At 44.1% G+C, this 18,319-nt stretch overlaps 1 protein-coding gene and 1 long non-coding RNA gene across 4 annotated transcripts in view; one reads left to right on the top strand and one right to left on the bottom strand.

Annotated features, from left to right (window-relative positions):
• Positions 1-215: 215 nt before the first annotated feature.
• RNF6 (ring finger protein 6) lies at positions 216-9,429 on the top strand (the record flags this gene model as incomplete). The annotated part of the gene is given in 5 exon segments (XM_081215102.1): positions 216-904; positions 3,270-3,480; positions 4,378-4,488; positions 7,730-8,031; positions 8,035-9,429. Coding segments are annotated over 5 exon segments (2,265 nt in total). The 5' UTR covers positions 216-658.
• The window catches only part of LOC308605270, a 22,603-nt gene continuing 13,704 nt past the window's right edge, over positions 9,421-18,319 (bottom strand). Inside the window, exons 3-6 of one of the 3 annotated variants that reach the window (XR_014013668.1) lie at positions 18,019-18,147; positions 17,036-17,166; positions 13,713-16,711; positions 9,423-9,508 (exon numbers count right to left, since the gene is read on the bottom strand). This is a non-coding gene — a long non-coding RNA (uncharacterized lncRNA). Of the gene's footprint in view, positions 9,509-13,712; positions 16,712-17,035; positions 17,167-18,018; positions 18,148-18,319 lie in introns of all 3 variants that reach the window. The other 2 variants (XR_014013669.1, XR_014013667.1) reach the window with 2 other exon arrangements.

Raw genomic sequence — 18,319 nt, 5'->3', positions numbered from 1 at the left:
GTGAGCACGGTGCAATGATTAAACCTTCTAGAGGGTAGGGCAGTCGGGGAGCCTATACCAGGCTGGGCAGGGACTCAGTCAAGGGCGTAACTAGTGGTGAGGCGAGTTTGGTAAGCGTCACATCTCAGAAATAAAACCAGAGACGCGACTGTGGGGAGGGGCGTGGGTTCAAAGCGCATTCCTAGCGGGAATTCACTTTCTTCACTGAAACCCGAGTAAAGGCACTCGAAAATTGATTAGGGTTTGTAATTTCCGATTGGCAATAAGGGAAAGCGCCTGGGTGGTGATCTACGTGGTACCCAGGCAGTCAAGGGACAGGAACAGACCGCTGGGCTGCACTCCGGCCCAAGTCGTCCTTGGGCCGCCGCACTCCAGCTGGAGAGGCGTCCACGTGACATCAGCGCTGGCGCGAGCGCCGAAACCCGGAACGCGGCACGCGGCATCCGGGATCCCACCGGACGCAGTTTCCAAACGGACCGGCGAGCGCCCGGCGGCGGCTGAGCGCCTCCTGTCGCGCAGGGGGCGGCCCGGCCGTAGGGAGACACGGGTGGGGCCTGCCGTCCCTCTTCCAGAGCCTCCGCTCCGGCTGGACCGTCCCGCTGCAGCAGGCTTCTCTTCAGCAGACGAGCAGAGGGCGCAGCGGCCTCCGGAGGCGCGGATGCGAGCCCCGCCCGCCGCCCGGTCACAGCCTCCGGGGCCGCACGCTTCTCTCCAGGTAGCGGGAAGACGGCCAGGTCCCCGGCGTAGCGAGCTCGGGGGAAGCACCGGGCCCCCCGCGGCTTCCGGGAGACGCGTCACCGCAGGCCCTCCCTGGGCCCCGCCTCTCCTGATTGGCTACCTGCGGTCTAGATGCCCTGCCCTGGCCGGTGATTGGCTCCGAGGCCCCGCGGTCACTGGCTTCATTGTGAGAATCTAGGTCGCTAAGGGAAACGTTACTCCAGGCCCGGTTGGGGAGAGGTTGGTTGGGCCCGAGTCCAGTTTGTTTATTGTACTGGTGGCCCTACCCCGGCGCGAGCTTCCGTCTCAACTTCCAGGAAGGGAACCAGTATCGGGGCGGAGGGCAAGGGTGGCGAGCGAGTGAAGGTTTAGAAGTAAGCTGGAGGCCCCTAAGCCTGGCAACACCCGAGTGGGAGCGGCGTGGGAAGGAAGGCCTTGAGAGAAGAGTTGTCTGTCATCCCAGGAAGGGTGACGGTGGAGGAAAGAAAGGCCTAGTTTCTGTTGTGGCAGAAACGGGCCGTGAGGGAGATTTCCATGACCTAATTGTTTGGGGATCTCATTTTCTAGGTGAGTTTCTAACAGAATCCACTGGAGATTTTGCCTTGACTTTACAGTAGAGTTGGGAGACGACTAGCCGTTCCTAGCCTTCAAAGAGGCAACTTATTGAATAATTCAGCTCCCTTTTATCGCTTAGGATGGGCAGCTGTCAAAAAAAGCACACAGAGTGGAAGGATGGATACCATTGCATATATTAAAAGCATATTGAAAGGCAAGTAAGGTATTCACGTGGACTTAATTGTGGTTAATTGTACGAGAACATGACCACTTAAGGAGAAGCTCTTAAAGTTTTGAATAATATTAAAGTAGCTTGGCTTTATGTTAGGTTTCAGATATTTAAACTGTTTAATACAGAAACCTTATTACTGCTGTACCTACCGAATATGCTCTTTGCTGACGATGGTCTAGTCCTAATTATTCTGAAAATGGAAAGAAATGTGGAGTTTTTGATGTTAATTTGCATGTGAATGGATAATGCTACTAGATCTTTCCTTTAAAAAATGACGTAGGGATCACTGTGAAAAAATCCTTGGAAGTTGTAACTTAATGTCAGAATGTGCATGAGATTGGTTAGTTGCTAACTCATACAATAGTTCAGCCTTGTAGGCTAATTTCACTCTGTTTTTAAAGTAGCTTGCTTATTAAACACTGAGTCCTAGTTACCGAAGTTGCTTCTCTGGTCACCTGGTCATTCGATCCTGCAGCCTTTATTAAGTCATGTGCTGTATGCCACGTCCCCTTTAGTGATATACCAGAAATCGTCAAGGAATGGTTTATTTCAGCCACAGAACACCCAGATCAGCTCTGAAGGTAGACCTGGGCCCTACCGTGGAAAATTCTGACCTAGGATTGGGGGTGAGCTCTGGGCATCTGTTTTTTTTTTTTTTTTTTGCGGTATGCGGGCCTCTCACTGTTGTGGCCTCTCCCGTTGCGGACGCGCAGGCTCAGCGGCCATGGCTCATGGGCCCAGCCGCTCCGCGGCATGTGGGATCCTCCCGGACCGGGGCACGAACCCGTGTCCCCTGCATCGGCAGACGGACTCTCAACCACTGCGCCGCCAGGGAAGCCCTGGGCATCTGTATTTTAAAAAATTTCCTCAAGGGAATTTGATGTGCATTCCCAGTTGAGAACTGTAGCTTTAACAACTTAGTAAATAGATGTGTTTAAGAAATTCTGAGATATTTATGAAACAAATACTTTCCTCCCTTGATTTCCTTATGGTTTAAAAGTAAACTTCTCAGGAATGACATTTCAGTATAATCCAAAAGCAGTGTTTGCCTAGCAAGGTCAGGAAGTTTCACTGGCACTCAGAGACCTCCGGGACTAACCATTCCAGGCTTAGGAACAAGGTTTCCTATGGGGAAACCCAAAGGCTCTTATGTGCTTTTACAATCCCCAGAGCTGTGCACAGAGTATTGTTTCCTGTTAGCTGTAGGGAAAATCAACTCCAAGTCTGTTCAGCTAAGTTATTTTTTACCTCAGCAAAGTGCAGGGGGGGTAATATTACATTTATGAACTTTATTTTGGGAAGAATACCCTTACTGGAAATAAATGTAAATGATACCCTTCTGATACCCAATAGTCCTTTGCTTATGAAGTAAAGAATGTGCATAATTCAACCTTAAGATTTCTATGGTAATGTGAAATACCCAGATATTTGGAACATCAGTGAGGGCTTTTAGGCCAACAGGAGAGTCAAAGACGTAAAAAATGAGATAATCACTTTGATTTTCAGCTGTGAGAAATGTGTGGTGCAACCAAATCCAATCTGACTTAGAGGATGGCTTTAGGCAAAGAAGTAGGTCCAGTTGTGTTCTATCACCTAGGAGCCGTTATTCATTTTATATGTAAGTTCTTCACTGCAAGATTTGGCATATGACGTATTTGAGTAGTGGACAGAATTTTAAAATGAAAATGAAAAAACTAAGTTAAAATATGAAGCCATGTGTAGTCCATGACTAATACCTTGAATTTTGTATATACCGTTTGAACAGAAAGCCAGGAATCTCAGCATGAATTGGTCTAGATCTAGATCAGATGGTGGTGGTGAAGAAACGTCATCTCAAGAACAGAATCATCATGAAAACGAGAGAAGGTGGCAGCAAGAGCGTCTCCACAGAGAAGAAGCCTATTATCAGTTTATTAATGATCTCAGTGATGAAGATTACCGGCTAATGAGAGACCATAATCTTTTAGGCACCCCTGGTAAGAGATGGGTAAAAGAGGAAATACCTTTTCCAGCATTATTAGAAGTTTCAAAATAAGGAGGGGTTTTTACCCCATCTTCCCTCTCTCAAAATATAGTGTACTGTTTTTGTGACTTTAAGAGCATTGTAACATAACAACATAGAAAATCACTGGCTCACTTCTGTATTTTATAAGTAGGTAAGAATATTGAACCTATAGCACTGTTACACAAGTGTCAAACCAACAGGTTAATGTACATGATAGTGTCAGATATTTATGTGGTCCTACGTCTCTTAAGTAATATTTGTACAAATAAAATATTATTCATTTAAAACCTAATTCTAACTTCTTTGAGGTCTTATCATTTATTTATTTAGCTGAATTAATGACTCCCCAAAAGTCCAATGTGCTCCATTAATTTTTTACAAATTAATTTCACAGATGAACTAATTGAAACTTGTATGCTTGTATATATTTGTGTGTTGCATATTTGCATTCTGTATACCCATATAATGAAGGGCATTCATTACCCATATAATGAACTAGGTAAAATTCAAATAAATAAAGATTTGAAATCTTCTCTGGAAATACTCCCTTCTTCATTTCTTTTTAACTCTGACGAAAATCCACAGAATTATAGCTTATAGGTTCCTAAGTATATCAACTAGGAGCACTTCATTAATGATTCAAATTAAATCTTATTTTAATTTAACTAAGACATTGACCCATGAAACAGCAAAAATGATGTGTATTTGCATGAATTAAACATTTTTTGCTGTGTTCAATTTATAGAACATGAAAACAATAGAATGTCTTCTACAGATTGCTAAAGATTAGTCTTCCCCTTCGTGAGTTTTCATAAAACTTAGTAATTTAAAGATTTTCATTTTAGTGGGCACTTCTCCATTGTTTTAGGAGAAAGAACATCAGAAGAATTACATCAGCGGTTAGATGGAGTCAGGGAAAAGGTAGCATCTCAGCCTGACTTGGGAAACGGGACGAACCCCGGGGGGATTGTAGACTCCTGTCCGTAGGAACAGCTTTGATTGGAGTAATTGCAGAAATGAACTTACAGGACCTTGTACAATGTTTGTTTTTAGTGTTTTCCAGGTTAAGTGTGATAATCATTCAGGTAGTATTTACATATTAGATGCCGAGCGGTATAGTTAGGTAATACAGGACAGGGGTTGCATATAAAGGTGTCTTACACACCTATTGCCTTCAGGGAGCTCATGTGTATGAAATAGTATACAATTAATTACCAGCAGAGTTCTTTTTAATTTTAGAATTTACACACTACTGTTTTTTTTTTAAGTAATATAACGAAACTTAGCTTCTAAAAATTTATACAGAACAATACAGAAAGACTGAGTCAGGAAAACCTATTTTTGTTGCTTTGTTTTATTGGTTTTGTGTTGTGTCATTTTACTGAACAGACACTAAGTCGTAATATAAGAAGTTCTTATAAAAAAAACAAATCACTTGTAAAAAAACCAAAATTCAAACTAAACAGAAGTGTATAGAGTTAAAGGTAAAGCCAACTTGAAGGTCCCTCTTACCAGTTCTACTTCCTTCTCCAGAGGTGTTCATTAGTAGTAGTTTCACATATTATATCAAGATCATGGCATTAGTTAGGGTGAAGACTATTAAAAACCCCAAATGCATCCGCTGATGAGATAGAACTTTACTTTTGTTTTGTGCTCACAGTCCAGGGCAGACACACGTTAATCCATAAAGCCTTCTGGGACCCGCACAGCCAGCGCAGTGGTTCTACAACTGTGCTGTCCAGTGCAGTAGCTACTGGCCAAATGGGCTTATTTAAGTTTAATAAAATTGAAAATTCAGTTCCTCAGTCACATTAGCCACGTTCAAGTGTTTAATAGTCCCCTGTGGCTAGTGGCTTCTGTATTGGACAGCACAGGTACAGAACATCTCCACTGTTGCAGAAAGGTTCACTGGGCACTGACTGCTGCTCCAGGGTATGGTTTGCGTGATCAAGCTAAGTCACAGCCACTTCTAGGTTCCAGCTGGCAGTTCCAGGTTCCAAGAGAAGGCCCAGGCCCCTGCCTGAAAATGAGCTCTCTCACTTCCACTCCCGTTCGATTGATGAGAACTTAGTCCCGGGGCCACACCCAGATGCCAGGTTTTTCACAGGACCACTGCAGTGCATTTCCAGTGGAAGAATGGGGTGACGGATTTTGTGAGATATGAGTGACCTCTTTCACACACTGCCATCACTATATTCTAGTAATTAAAGAAAGAAGTGGCATCTAGAATGACTTAATGTTTACCTGCCCTTTACTAATATCTTTTTGCAAATTAAAATGGAAAGTGGATATTAACCCTTTTTCTTCTTTATGTTTAGATATGCAAATTGTACTATGTTGGTATAGCTGGTAATACTGGTCCTTTGAATATGTTTTAATGGAAGATGTACTCATCACATGTGAAATAGCTTATACCTTTAGAATATGGCTGAAGTTGCTATTTTTATTGATGCCAGCAGCTGATTAACAGGTTTAGCTTTAATATTTAAAAAAACTTTTTATGAGAGATTGGAGTAATGAAATAAAATCAAAGCAGTCTCATTTAACAACTGTTTTTGAGAAGAGTGAACTTGGTAAAGTCTGTGTAGCTAATGTGCATTAGAATGCTTTTCATTGAGTTTTGTACTTTATATAATCCACTGGTTAAAATGGAAAACTTAAAGCTTCCCACAGTAGCACTGTCATACTCAAAGAAGTTTATTAGGGGCACATTTCTTTCTTTCTTTTTTTTTAAATGTATATATTTTTTAATTTTATTTTATTTTTGGCTGTGTTGGGTCTTCGTTGCTGGGTGTGGGCTTTCTCTGGTTGCAGCGAGCGGAGGCTGCTCTCCGTTGTGGTGCGCAGGCTTCTCATTGCGGTGGCTTCTCTTGTTGTGGAGCACGGGCTCTAGGCACACGGGCTTCAGTAGTTGCGGCCCATGGGCTCAGTAGTTGTGGCTTGCGGGCTCTAGAGCGCAGGCTCAGGAGTTGCGGTGCACAGGCTTAACTGCTCCGCGGCATGTGGGATCTTCCTGGACCAGGGATCAAACCCGTGTCCCCTGCATTAGCAGGTGGATTCTTAACCACTGCACCACCAGGGAAGTCCCAGGGCACATTTATTTCTAAATCGATTCATTCAACAGTATTAACTGACAGTCTGATTTGTCCCAAATACTGTTGTAGGGGTTGGGGATTTAACAGTGAGTAAAATAAGGCAAAACTCATTGTCTTCATGCAGCTCATGTTCTAAATGAACAGAGAATGTATTTTATTGTATTATATATAATGGCTAACATTTATTGAGTGCTTCCTATGTGCCAGATATTATACTAATCATTTTATATACAGTATCTTATTTTATCCTCATGATAATCCTTTGACATCTATACGATTATTATCAAATTTACAGATAAGGATTTAGCCAGAGAACTTAAGTAACATGCCTGAAGTTTCCTATCTTCATACGAAGATATAATGTGGTTCTAACATTTTACTCATAAAGCCATATTTCTTGACTTATACATTTTTGGCAGTTTCTGAGAAATAGGATAAAATTCTTAAGGTTACCAAAATACCTAACTGCAAAAAAGATTGAGTTACCTTTACCAAAGAATTCTAAAAATTCAAGATAAATTATATATAAGTTTTGCCACTGTATTTTATTGACACTGCCATATGAATAAAGCAATTTTTTAAATATTTATTTTTATTTAGTTAGTTGCAGCGGGTCTTAGTTGTGGCAGGTGGGCTCCTTAGTTGTGTCATGCGAACTCTTAGCTGCAGCATGCATGTGGGATCTAGTTCCCTGACCAGGGATCAAACCCAGGCCCCCTGCATTGGGAGCGTGGAGTCTTATCCACTGTGCCACCAGGCAAGTCCCAATAAAGCAATTTAAATGTACAGTTTTGATACTGGATATATTTTTCATTTGCCTTAATATTTTGCCAATAACAGGCATATAGAAAGCAAAAGTGAGGATTTCTTCACACCTTTGCACAAATAGTATTTAAAAGTTTATAATTTTGATACAGTGTGTATTATAGTATGCTTATAGTATACACCTTTCTTTTAGAAAGTTCAGTTTTTTGGCCGTTTTTCATTCATTAAAATGCACTGATGTTCTTAATTATATTTTTAATTTAATAAAAACTTAGTTTATCTTACAAGCTTTCAGTAAAGATCTAAAGATAGATTTTAGGAATTGATGTTAAGTTGATTTGGTTTGCTTTCCAGACTCAGGGGTCCCTCGAGAAAGTTCACGTGAACAGTCTCTGCTGGAATGGATCAACACCTTTCCTCTCAGGAGAAACGCAACTCGAAGTGGACAGAATGGGAACCAGACTTGGAGAGCTGGGAGTCGAACAAACCCACACAGTGGAGAGTTCCAATTTAGTCTGGAAATCCACATCAATCACGAGGATAGAGGATTTGAAATGGATGGCGAAGATTATGTGGGCGTTCCACTTTCAGATGTCAGCCAAGATCACACTACAGATGGGCCGCAGAGATCAAGTAGTCCTGTGGCCAGGCGAACAAGGAGCTGAGCTGCAGGGAACCTCAGTGGTAGTGGTGCCAGCGTTCCGAGAACTAGGCTTGGATCGAGGGGGCGGAATTCAGTAGAAGGATCTTTGTCAGCATTCGGAAGATTAAGAAATGGAATTGGGGGGGCGGTTGGCACCCCTACAACTAGTGCTCCACGCACTAATTTCAGTCGTCCATCAGGTGGTAGTGAACTCAGGCAAAGGGAGGGGCAGCGATTTGGAGCAGCCCATGTTTGGGAAAATGGGGCTAGAACCAATGTCACAGTGAGGAATACAAACCAAAGATTAGAGCCAAGAAGATTACGCAGTAGCCGAAGCCGGTCACCAATTCAGAGGCAAAGTGGCACTGTTTATCCTAGTTCACAAAGGGAAAGTAGACCTTTTCAGCAAACTAGTATGCGGTCTGTTAGGAGGAGAGGTAGATCTCGTGTCTTTCTACAGCAAGACCGAGAAGGCAGAGGTACCGCATATACTCCATTCTCTAACTCCAGACTTGGGTCAAGAGCCACAGGAGAAGAAGAAGGAGAGTCCAGCAGGTCCTCCACTGCTGCACGACGACATCCAGCAGTCACAATGAACCTTCAACTGAGAAGGATTCCTCCTGGAGAAAGCAGAGACTGGGACAGTATTGCAAACAGAACTCGATCTAGGGTGGGGCTGCCAGAAGACACAATCACTGTGGAAAGCAGTAGTGGGGGCTTTCGGCGCACCGGCTCTCATTTAGAGCGCTCAGGTGTGCGATCCTACGTCACTACCATAACTGTTCCTCTTCATAGGATTTCTGAGAATGAGCTCGCTGAACCATCATCAGTGGTTCTTCGATCAATTTTAAGGCAGATCGTGAATGGACTTGGAAAACTGAGTTCTCTAGTGGAGGCCGAATATGAGTCAGAGGCTCAGACAAGTGGCCAGCATCGGCCAGAGACACACTCAGAAGTGAGTCTCCTCGGTGAGGCCGTCAGCCAGCACAGGGGAGGGTCCTCCCAAGGCAGGTGGACCCGAGAAGACAGCCCTGACACCCCGCCTCGTGCCCCAAACAGAGGTGGCAGGCAGTTGCGAAATTCAAGTAACTTAGTCGAAACTGGCACCCTACCTATCCTTCACCTCGCTACCTTCTTGCTTAATGAAAGGGAGGATGATGACCGCATACGTGGTTTAACCAAAGGGCAGATTGACAATCTTTCCACCCGGAACTATGAGCACAGCAGTATCGATAGCGAACTAGGGAAAACCTGTAGTGTTTGCATCAGTGACTACGTAACTGGAAACAAGCTCAGGCAGTTACCTTGCATGCATGAATTTCACATCCACCGTATCGACCGGTGGCTCTCCGAGAATTGCACGTGTCCTGTCTGTCGGGAGCCTGTCTTAGGGTCCGGTACAGCAAACAACGGGTGACATGCTGGATCCAGTCAAATGTTGCATCTTAGTAGAGCTGAGTATTCAGGCATTCTTTTGTTGAATTATTTGTGATAAGCTAACCAGGATGAAAAACAACAGATGATTATAGTTTGAACTATTTTTTTGTGTGCTTTTTTAACTTGTTAAAAAGAGAAAATTTATAGAAACTTTAAAATGCAAATGTTAAACTATCCTAAAGTACAGAATAGTTAATATTGCTAGAACCAAATAACTTTTAAAATGTTTTTATTTTGGTAATTTTGTCATGCTAAGCACTTTTGTATCTGCACAACTCAGTAGGTTACAAATCAATATTCTTTTTCTGAGAAGTCCAGCAGATTTTGCTTGGACTTTCAGGCTTCGTACTGTGTCCAGACATTGGTGTCTAAATAAGCCTTTCTTTAACTTTTTATTCTAAGGACAGTATCTTTTCTTTTTTTTTTTTTTTTTTTTTTTTTTTTTTGTGGTACACGGGCCTCTCGCTGTTGTGGCCTCTCCCACTGCTGAGCACAGGCTCCAGACGCGCAGGCTCAGCGGCCATGGCTCACGAGCCTAGCCGCTCTGCGGCATGTGGGATCTTCCCGGACCGGGGCACGAACCCGTGTCCCCTGCATGGGCAGGCAGACTCTCAACCACTGCGCCACCAGGGAAGCCCAGGACAGTATCTTTTCATGAAAGAATATTTGGCTGAATGTTTGCTAAATGCATTAAAGTTACTTGAAATGTTAAATTTAATAGGCAGCATATCACGTGTGTATATATAGGTATATAATTTTAAGGTTAAAATATTCCGTCTAAAAACTACCAGTTTGGTTCTTATTTTAAAGTGTTGGGCTATTACTGCGTATGGCACAATGTTTAATACTTACAGGATCATCTCTGGGAGGAAGTAGATTAAGATATTTAAAAATAGACATAATTTATGAAGCGTCTCTGACAATCTGACTTATTAGACAGCAAGCAATATATAACACTGAACAAGTATTTCTTTTTTCAGAAATGGAACATGGAAATTTTAGAACATAGAGGTTATTTAACTTGAGTTCTACCTTTTTGTGACCTTTTTGAAGGTGCAGACAATTTTTTGGATTACATTAAGTAAGATATACAATATGCATGGTTTCTCAAATTTAGTTTAAAATCTAAAACCAAGGGTCTATAAAGAATCAAATGCATAGATAATATGTTAAGTTCAACTGGAGACCAAAAAACTCCAAATGAAACAATAACAACAGCAGCAAGAAAAGTTAAGAGAATGTAGACTTTAAAACACGAAGTATGCATTGAAGATCTATTTTTACCAATAAATATTAAAATGTGTCAACTATTCTTCTCTATTGGTCCACCGTGGTTTATTCACTGAAAGAAGTAGTTATTTCGCACTAACTCGATGCCAGGCAGTGTTACAGGTGTTGAGGATTCAGCAGAGGACAAAGTCCCTGTCTTCGTGGGAAAGACAGATTTGCTCTTAGAAAATCGGAAATCGATCAATAAAAGGAGTTATTGTTGTGACTTTTATGTTTGTTTATGAATAAATGACATAGTTTGCTATGGTGATACCACTTGGACAAAATCACCAGAACAAATACCTCAAGGCCGATTCTGTGAAATTTAGGTATATCTCAAGATTTAGTTTTTGTTTCCAATTAGTGATTACATGTAGTTCGTTCAGTAAGATGCACTCACAGAACTTGTTAGGGGGTGCATTTAGCCCCTGGAGTGAGATTTTAGTAAAGGTGGTGAGTTTTGTAAGGCCAACTGGCCCGAGGCAGGGGAACGCAATCAGATTCACAGGTTGCATCAGACCGAAACTCTCCGGACCACCCAGTTCCAGAAACTGACCTGGGGGCTTTCCACCCGGCCCAGCCTTCCCGCCTTTCGAGGGGCGGGACTAGCGGTCCCAAGACTGACGTAACCGGCACCAGATACTGGCACCAGATATTGCCACGATACCCGAAGACACCACCAGATAAGGAATACCCTGCGCCCTCCCAGATTCACCACACCCCTTTCCCTTCTTCCCCTGTAAAATCTTGCCCAACCCTCGCCCGGGTCCGACTTCTCTGGCCCCTTTCTCTCGGACCAGTGAACCTCGCCCGGGAGCGCCCCCTAATAAAGCTCACTTGAAGCTTTCCTCTGTTTCGCGATGCCATCTGTTAAGATCCGACCTTACAACTTTGTTTGGAGTAAATGGTTTATGTAGGTCACATATGGGACATAGGACTGGGGAGTTTGATTTGAAGGCTTCAGATACCAGACTTACGGGATTTTTGCTTTACAGAGTCTAGATGGCTCTTGATAAATCGTATTGGCGAAGGGTAAGATCATTTTTCATGTTTCAGGAAGATTGGTATGGGGCAGCGTGCAGAACACAGTGGAGTGGAGAGAGATGGGAAGCAAAAAAACAATAAAGGAAATATTATGATCAATTTTTACTATTAGTTATTATCATCATCAGTTATTATCTAGCCTAGGTTGACGGAAGTGAAACTGGAAAGAAAGAAAGGGCATAAAAATGTTGACAAAAGACATTCTTTGGTTTCTAGTTCACTGTGAGGAGGTGGGAGAGTCATGTGTTCACAGGTGGAGAATCTCTGAGTGGAGGAGGGCGGACAAATTACAAGCTCGGCCAGTGTAGACTGACCTGAAATGGAGCCGTCTTCATGTATCTATCTATCACACTTTCGTGGCACCATTTGTCCCCTGTATGACAAGAGACTAAATCCAGCAGTTACTGCTCATATGGAACCTTCCTCGGGACGTTCTACCTCCCCTGGTTTGAGCAGTTCGGAAAGTCAAGAGGAAAACAAAGAAAAGGGGAAATGAACAAAGTAGGGATAAAGAAGAGAAAAAAGCATGTTGATCCTCAGTCGTTTGCAAGACATGGGAGGACCAGCACGTGAAGAGATTCCCAAGTAGGCACTGGAAATAGAACTGGATTGTGCACTGTATGGAGAAGTCCCTGAAAGCAGCAGGAAAGCCTAATGAATTTGGTAGATTGGTACCCTAGTTGGGAACAAAGAAGTGTTTTCTTTAATATTTTCATTCATCTCCCAGTAAACAAGGCTGATGACAAACACAAAGGCTCATTTATAGCTTCTACTCAGCAAGGATTGTACCCTTTGTGCTTCCAATAAAGAAGGGAACAAATCACTTAAATTCTTCATTTGGGGGCTTCCCTGGTGGCGCAGTGGTTAAGAATCTGCCTGCCATTGCAGGGGACACGGGTTGGAGCCCTGGTCCGGGGAGATCCCACATGCTGCGGAGCAACTAAGCCCATGCGCCACAACTACTGAGCCTGCACTCTAGAGCCCGTGAGCCACAACCACTGAGCCCATGTGCCACAAGTACTGAAGCCCACACGCCTAGAGCCCGTGCTCTGCAGCAAGAGAAGCCACTGCAATGAGAAGCCCACGCACTGCAACGAAGAGTAGCCCCCACTCTCCACAGCTAGAGAAAGCCTGCGTGCAGTAACGGAGACCCAGCGCAGCCAAAAATAAAATAAATTTATAAAAAAAAAAATTCTTCATTTGACTATTTTCCATGACATGTCCTTAGAGCTTGTTCTGTATGGTGTGGCTGTCTTGTGAACTTCTGTTTCTAAACTGTCAGCTTCCTAGCTGCCTTCCTACGTATCACATCCTTTTACCCTCTTTTTCTTGTATCCCAGAGTTTTATAATTTCGACTAGCATTGTTACGACTTGATTATCTTTCCCTCTTAGGTTGTGTTTCTTTCAGTCTTTGACAGGAGTTCCTAGTTTAAATCTCCCACGCTCTCCTTGAAATATTATTGCCACTTAGCGTGGTAGGAGGCAGAGTTAGAGAGCCAGTCACAGGACCATTTGCCTCCAAAGCCTGTGCTCTTCCCACTACCCTGCATCCTGGAGAAGCTGAAATACCTTGGGAAGTTTTCAGCCTAACTCCTTCCCAAAGATACTTGTCTAATTTTGAAACTTTGTTATATCACGTCTTTGTTTCCATGTGCAAATACACCTTTTCTTTCCCAAGAATGAAAAGAGAAGGACCACTCCTGGAAGATAGCAAACAGAATCTATACCCTGAGGATGAATCCAGCAAAGAGATGAATGAGGCATCTGAAGATGCTGTGTTAAGGTCAGAGTTAATAAGCTGTCTGAGGCCTTTTTGTAAATATTTCTCCCGCACAAGAACTTACAGTGAACTTCTCATCTTCCTACATGTCTCCGTTTGAATAACCTCTGGCCAGAGGAGGAAGAAATGGTGTAGAAATAGGAGCCCATGTAAAGTGGCTGGTTGTTACCTTTGCAGTGGCAGCAGGCTCCCGTAGGGTCTCTCCCTCAACCTTGTATGACGCTGGCAATCAGAGACCTGGGATCTCTCTCAGCACAGATGCAGGAGATGATTTCTCACGAAGCCAGAGCCGTCTCTCATCGAGAGGGCCAAATGTTCCACGTTCTAAAGGACATGGCTGAATGGCAGTGGTGGTGATCGTTTCCTTGATGTCGGTAGACAGTTTGGGGGTGCTTTTCAGTGACGGACTGTATTAGGCCCTGATGTATCTGCCCTTGTGATAATTGGGGATCCATAAATACTTTCAGCAAATATGTTTGTTGTTTTATTTTGAGCATTACATCTCTGGAGACTCTTGAGCTGGCCCCTATAGTCTTCTTTCTCTTTTTTCATTTTTAAAAAAACAACAGTCACACTTCTTCTGGAAACTCAACACTTTCAGGCATACTTTTCCTCTATTAATGTCTCATTTGAAGACAATTACATATTTAATAATGGTCCTACTTGACTATAATCCAACTATCTTCTGTGCAGCTTCAGACATGTTCACATTTTCCCGGTGGGAGACAGTCCAAGGGCATGTGTAGCTTCTGTATCGTGAAGTGTCACAATTTTGAGTTCAAGTTCTCTGGATGGTGTCCGTTCTTCCGTTAGCTTGGATTCGATAATAAGCTTTTTTTAAAAAAAATTATTTATTGTTGGCTGTGTTGGGTCTTCGTTGCTGCACGCGGGCTTTCTCTAGTTCATTAGCTTGGACTTGATCAGGTTTAATTTCAACTCCTCACCCTCCAGCTTATGGGATAAATGATAAATGTAGCTTGTATCTACCTGCTAGAGTGAAGTGGAATCAAGATCCAACTAGAAAGGGGGAAGGACATGTCCCTGAGCACATCGATTACTGGTGCAGAATATACACCAGGCCTTGTTGAGCAAGCTTAGTAGGATGAACGACAGAAACAGTCTCATGGCATCTCTTTGCTGCCCCACTTAGCCGGACGTGTTTGGTCAGCCACTATGGCTGGTTCAGATCCTGAGTCAGGGCCCCTTCAGAGAGTCCCTGAGGGAGGAATTCCCTGTTGGCGCTGGTGGCGGCACCAACGAAGGCATGGGCGGGAGGGTTTGAGGGGTGCTGGTGAGCAGGTTGGATATGCGCGCTGGGTTCGGGCCCTGCTGCAATGTTGAACAGTCATAACCGTGGAACAGGCTGAGGCTTTTGTGACAGCAGAGCTGCCTTAAAACGTTCACTAGGTCCTTAACAATTTCATTTGCGGTCTTGTATCCAATGCCAGAAACCTTGGCTTATCCTTGATTTGCTTGGGGGAATAGCCACGGCCATAACACCTTAGGTTTTTGTTTGTTTGTTTTCCAGATTTTGTCAGGAGTATCCTTCTATGGCTCTAAATCTTAGTTAAATAAGGTATTGTTTCTGGCATAGCCGGGAGCCTTTCGTTAATCTTCCCTTGACCCTTTGCTGCATTTCAGACCAGTGTGCTTTACAGTCGGAGGGCACCATCTTCATTTTTGTCTGCAGGATGAGGCAAAGGGACCATTGCACTCTGACCAACTGGGGTCAGGTCATGTGGCCAGTCCACTGCAACCACGTAGATTGGGAGGGGATCAATTCCATTCTAATTCCCAGCACTGAATTACCCGGTGTTCCTGACAACTCCCTGTGTTGGAGTTTCCCGAGACCACTTCCAGGTTAGTGGTTGGCTAGGACTCAGGACTCAGCATACCGTCGTGTTTACAGCTCAGATATATTACAGGGAAAGAAGACAAAACACAGTCAGCAAAGGGGAAAGGCACATGGGACAAAGTCTGGAGGAAGCCAGGCCAGCTTCCAAGACTCCTGTCCCTGTGGAGTCACACAGACGTACTTAGTTCCTCCAGCATCGAATGTGACAACGTGGGGAAAATGTTTTCTCCCAGGGAAGCTCATCGCTGACTCAGTGGCTGAGATTTATTGAGGGCTGGGCGTGTAGGCATCCTCTGCCTGGCGTGTACCAAAATTCCAGGCTCCTGGGAGTGAAGCAGGTGTTCAGCATAAACCAGATGATTTGCACAGATAGTTCAGGCCCATCGAGACACGCCTGTCAGGGAACAGTGGGGACACCCCCACATCAAGTTCCTGGATGCTAGCCAAGGGTCAACCTTGCACACAGGGCTTTCCGAGGACAGTCTGAGGCTTCTACGTGAATTCTTTTCTGCATACACCCACATCACATCTCCATCTCTAGCTCAGAACGTTCTCCTATACTCCAGGACCACATTTTTTTTTTTTTTTTTTTTTTTTTTTTTGCGGTACGCAGGCCTCTCACTGTTGTGGCCTCTCCGGTTGCGGAGCACAGGCTCCGGACGCGCAGGCTCAGCGGTCATGGCTGACGGGCCCAGCCGCTCCGCGGCACGTGGGATCTTCCGGGACCGGGGAACAAACCCGCGCCCCCTGCATCGGCAGGCGGACTCCCAACCACTGCGCCACCAGGGAAGCCCGCAGGGCCGCATTTTGATAGCCTTGCTTAATGTCTGCTAGGCTGGCCCTTTGGAACCTCAGGGTCAGTATATTCAGAACTGAAATAATCTTCCCCCAGAGTGTTCCTCACTTTCTTTTTCTGAGCTCAATGCTTCTGCCGTTCACCGGTTCAATCGAGGCAGGAACGGCCGATCCCCTTCCCCTGTGGGGAGGTCAGGTGGCACTGGCTTGCTGAGGATCGTTCCAAGGGGTCAGAATGAACCTCTGCCTCATGGCTGTGAGGGCAGAGAGTCAAAGTTCAAGTACAAAATTGTGATCAATACACTGATAAGCCTCCGAGGTGGAGAACTGGGTTTAAATCGGGTGTCAGAACAGGAGGGATTGGAGAGTCGGTCAAAAACCAGGAGCAATTAGTTCAATCCGATGAATGGGAGAGTGATCAGGAAAAATGCCTCCGATGGTGGCCGTTCCCATAGCTGGTTGGTTGCTTGGCTTGAGTTGGTGTATGTTTGATGGGGAGTCAGGCGCTAAAGAAAGGGCTGAGAAGGGGATAAATCAGAACCCAGATTCCTGCCTCTTTCCTCACATCCAGTTGAGCAGCCTATGTCCTTTGGAATCCTCATCGTCTCCTTCCCATTGTGTCAGGTCAGTGAGGGCGTGCTCATGTCCCACGTCACCCCTTAAGTGGCGGCAACCCCCCTGCGGTCTCTCAGGGCAGTCCTTCCACAGGCTCATTTGGGTGCGTCCCACGTCCACGTCCTCACTGTTCTCACAATAACACATAAGATCTTTATATTTTTGGCCTCGGCCTACCTTTCGCAACTTCATTTTCTACTATTTAGGGGGCCTCTCGGGGTCCTCACCTTGCCCTTTGCACTTCCAAGTTTGTGGCCGTGCTGTTCTCTCTTCCTGTGATGGCCTTTCTGGTTAACTCCTGTTTATCCTTCGACTCTCACCTCCAGCATCGCTTCTGCAAATGCTCCTCTTGTCCTGTCTCCAGGGCACAGCAGACACGAGATCTGGGACCTGCACTACTTCTTAGGGGCCCATGAAAATGTTTTAATTTCTTTAAAAATCATCAAAATATATACGTCTATGTAAATATGATGTAACCTGTATCACATTTATCATTATACCAACACAGCAGTAGAATATAATTTTGATATTTTTTATGGAGGAAGGGGCCAAGGCAAAAGTGCCAGAATCCTGTCATCTCCCATTTAGGAGCTTCAGCTACACTCTGTCTTCCCCTGAGAACTGTGAGCTTCTTGAAGTCATCCTCGGCCCCTAGCATGAGGCCAGGTACACAACAGGTCACTCTATGTATTTAATAAGTAATGGATAAAAGTTTGGGTATGTAGGTAGATGCTGGCTTACAAATAGCTTGTATCAGTACATTAAAAGTTGTTGGTAAGATTTTTTTGGGGAAATTCAGAATACATTTACCGTGGAAATAATATCACACGTTTGTACTTTGAGGCAAGAGGAAAAGGCTTCTGTTCCAGGCCAGCCCACAAAAATTTACATTACTCAGAATGATCCTGAAATACGAGTTAAGCACAGTCAAAAGCAGAAAAACCCAACAGTCCTGGAAGTTAACAAGGAATGAAACTGAAGAAATATCGAAGTAAGTCAGAAAGAGAAAACCAAATACTGTATATTAATGCATATATGTGGAATCTAGAAAAATGGTATAGATGATATTATTTGTAAAGCAGAAATAGAGAGACAGACATAGAGTACAAACGTATGGATATCAAGGGGGAAGGGGGAGTGGGATGAATTGGGAGATTGGGATTGACATATATACACTACTATGTATAAAATAGATAACTAGGGGACGTACCTGGTGTTCCAGTGGATAAGACTCGGCCCTCCCAATGCAGGGGGCCCGAGTTTGATCCCTGGTCGGGGAGTTAGATCCCACATGCCGCAACTAAGAAGTCCGCATGCTGCAACTAAGACCCGGAGCAGCCTAAATAAATAAATAAATAAATATTTAAATATAAATAAAATAAAATAGCTAACTAATGAGAACCTACTCTATGGCACAACAGGGAACTCTACTCGGTGCTCTGTGGTGACCTAAATGGGAAGGAAATCCAAAAAAGGGGATATATGTATATGTATGGCTGATTCACTTTGCT

Source organism: Mesoplodon bidens (assembly GCF_964165515.1).
Source record: "Mesoplodon bidens genome assembly, chromosome: 17".
NCBI classification, from domain to species: domain Eukaryota; kingdom Metazoa; phylum Chordata; class Mammalia; order Artiodactyla; family Ziphiidae; genus Mesoplodon; species Mesoplodon bidens.
The sequence above is the reverse complement of the archived record's forward strand: the minus strand, read 5'-3'. Positions and strand labels throughout refer to the sequence as shown.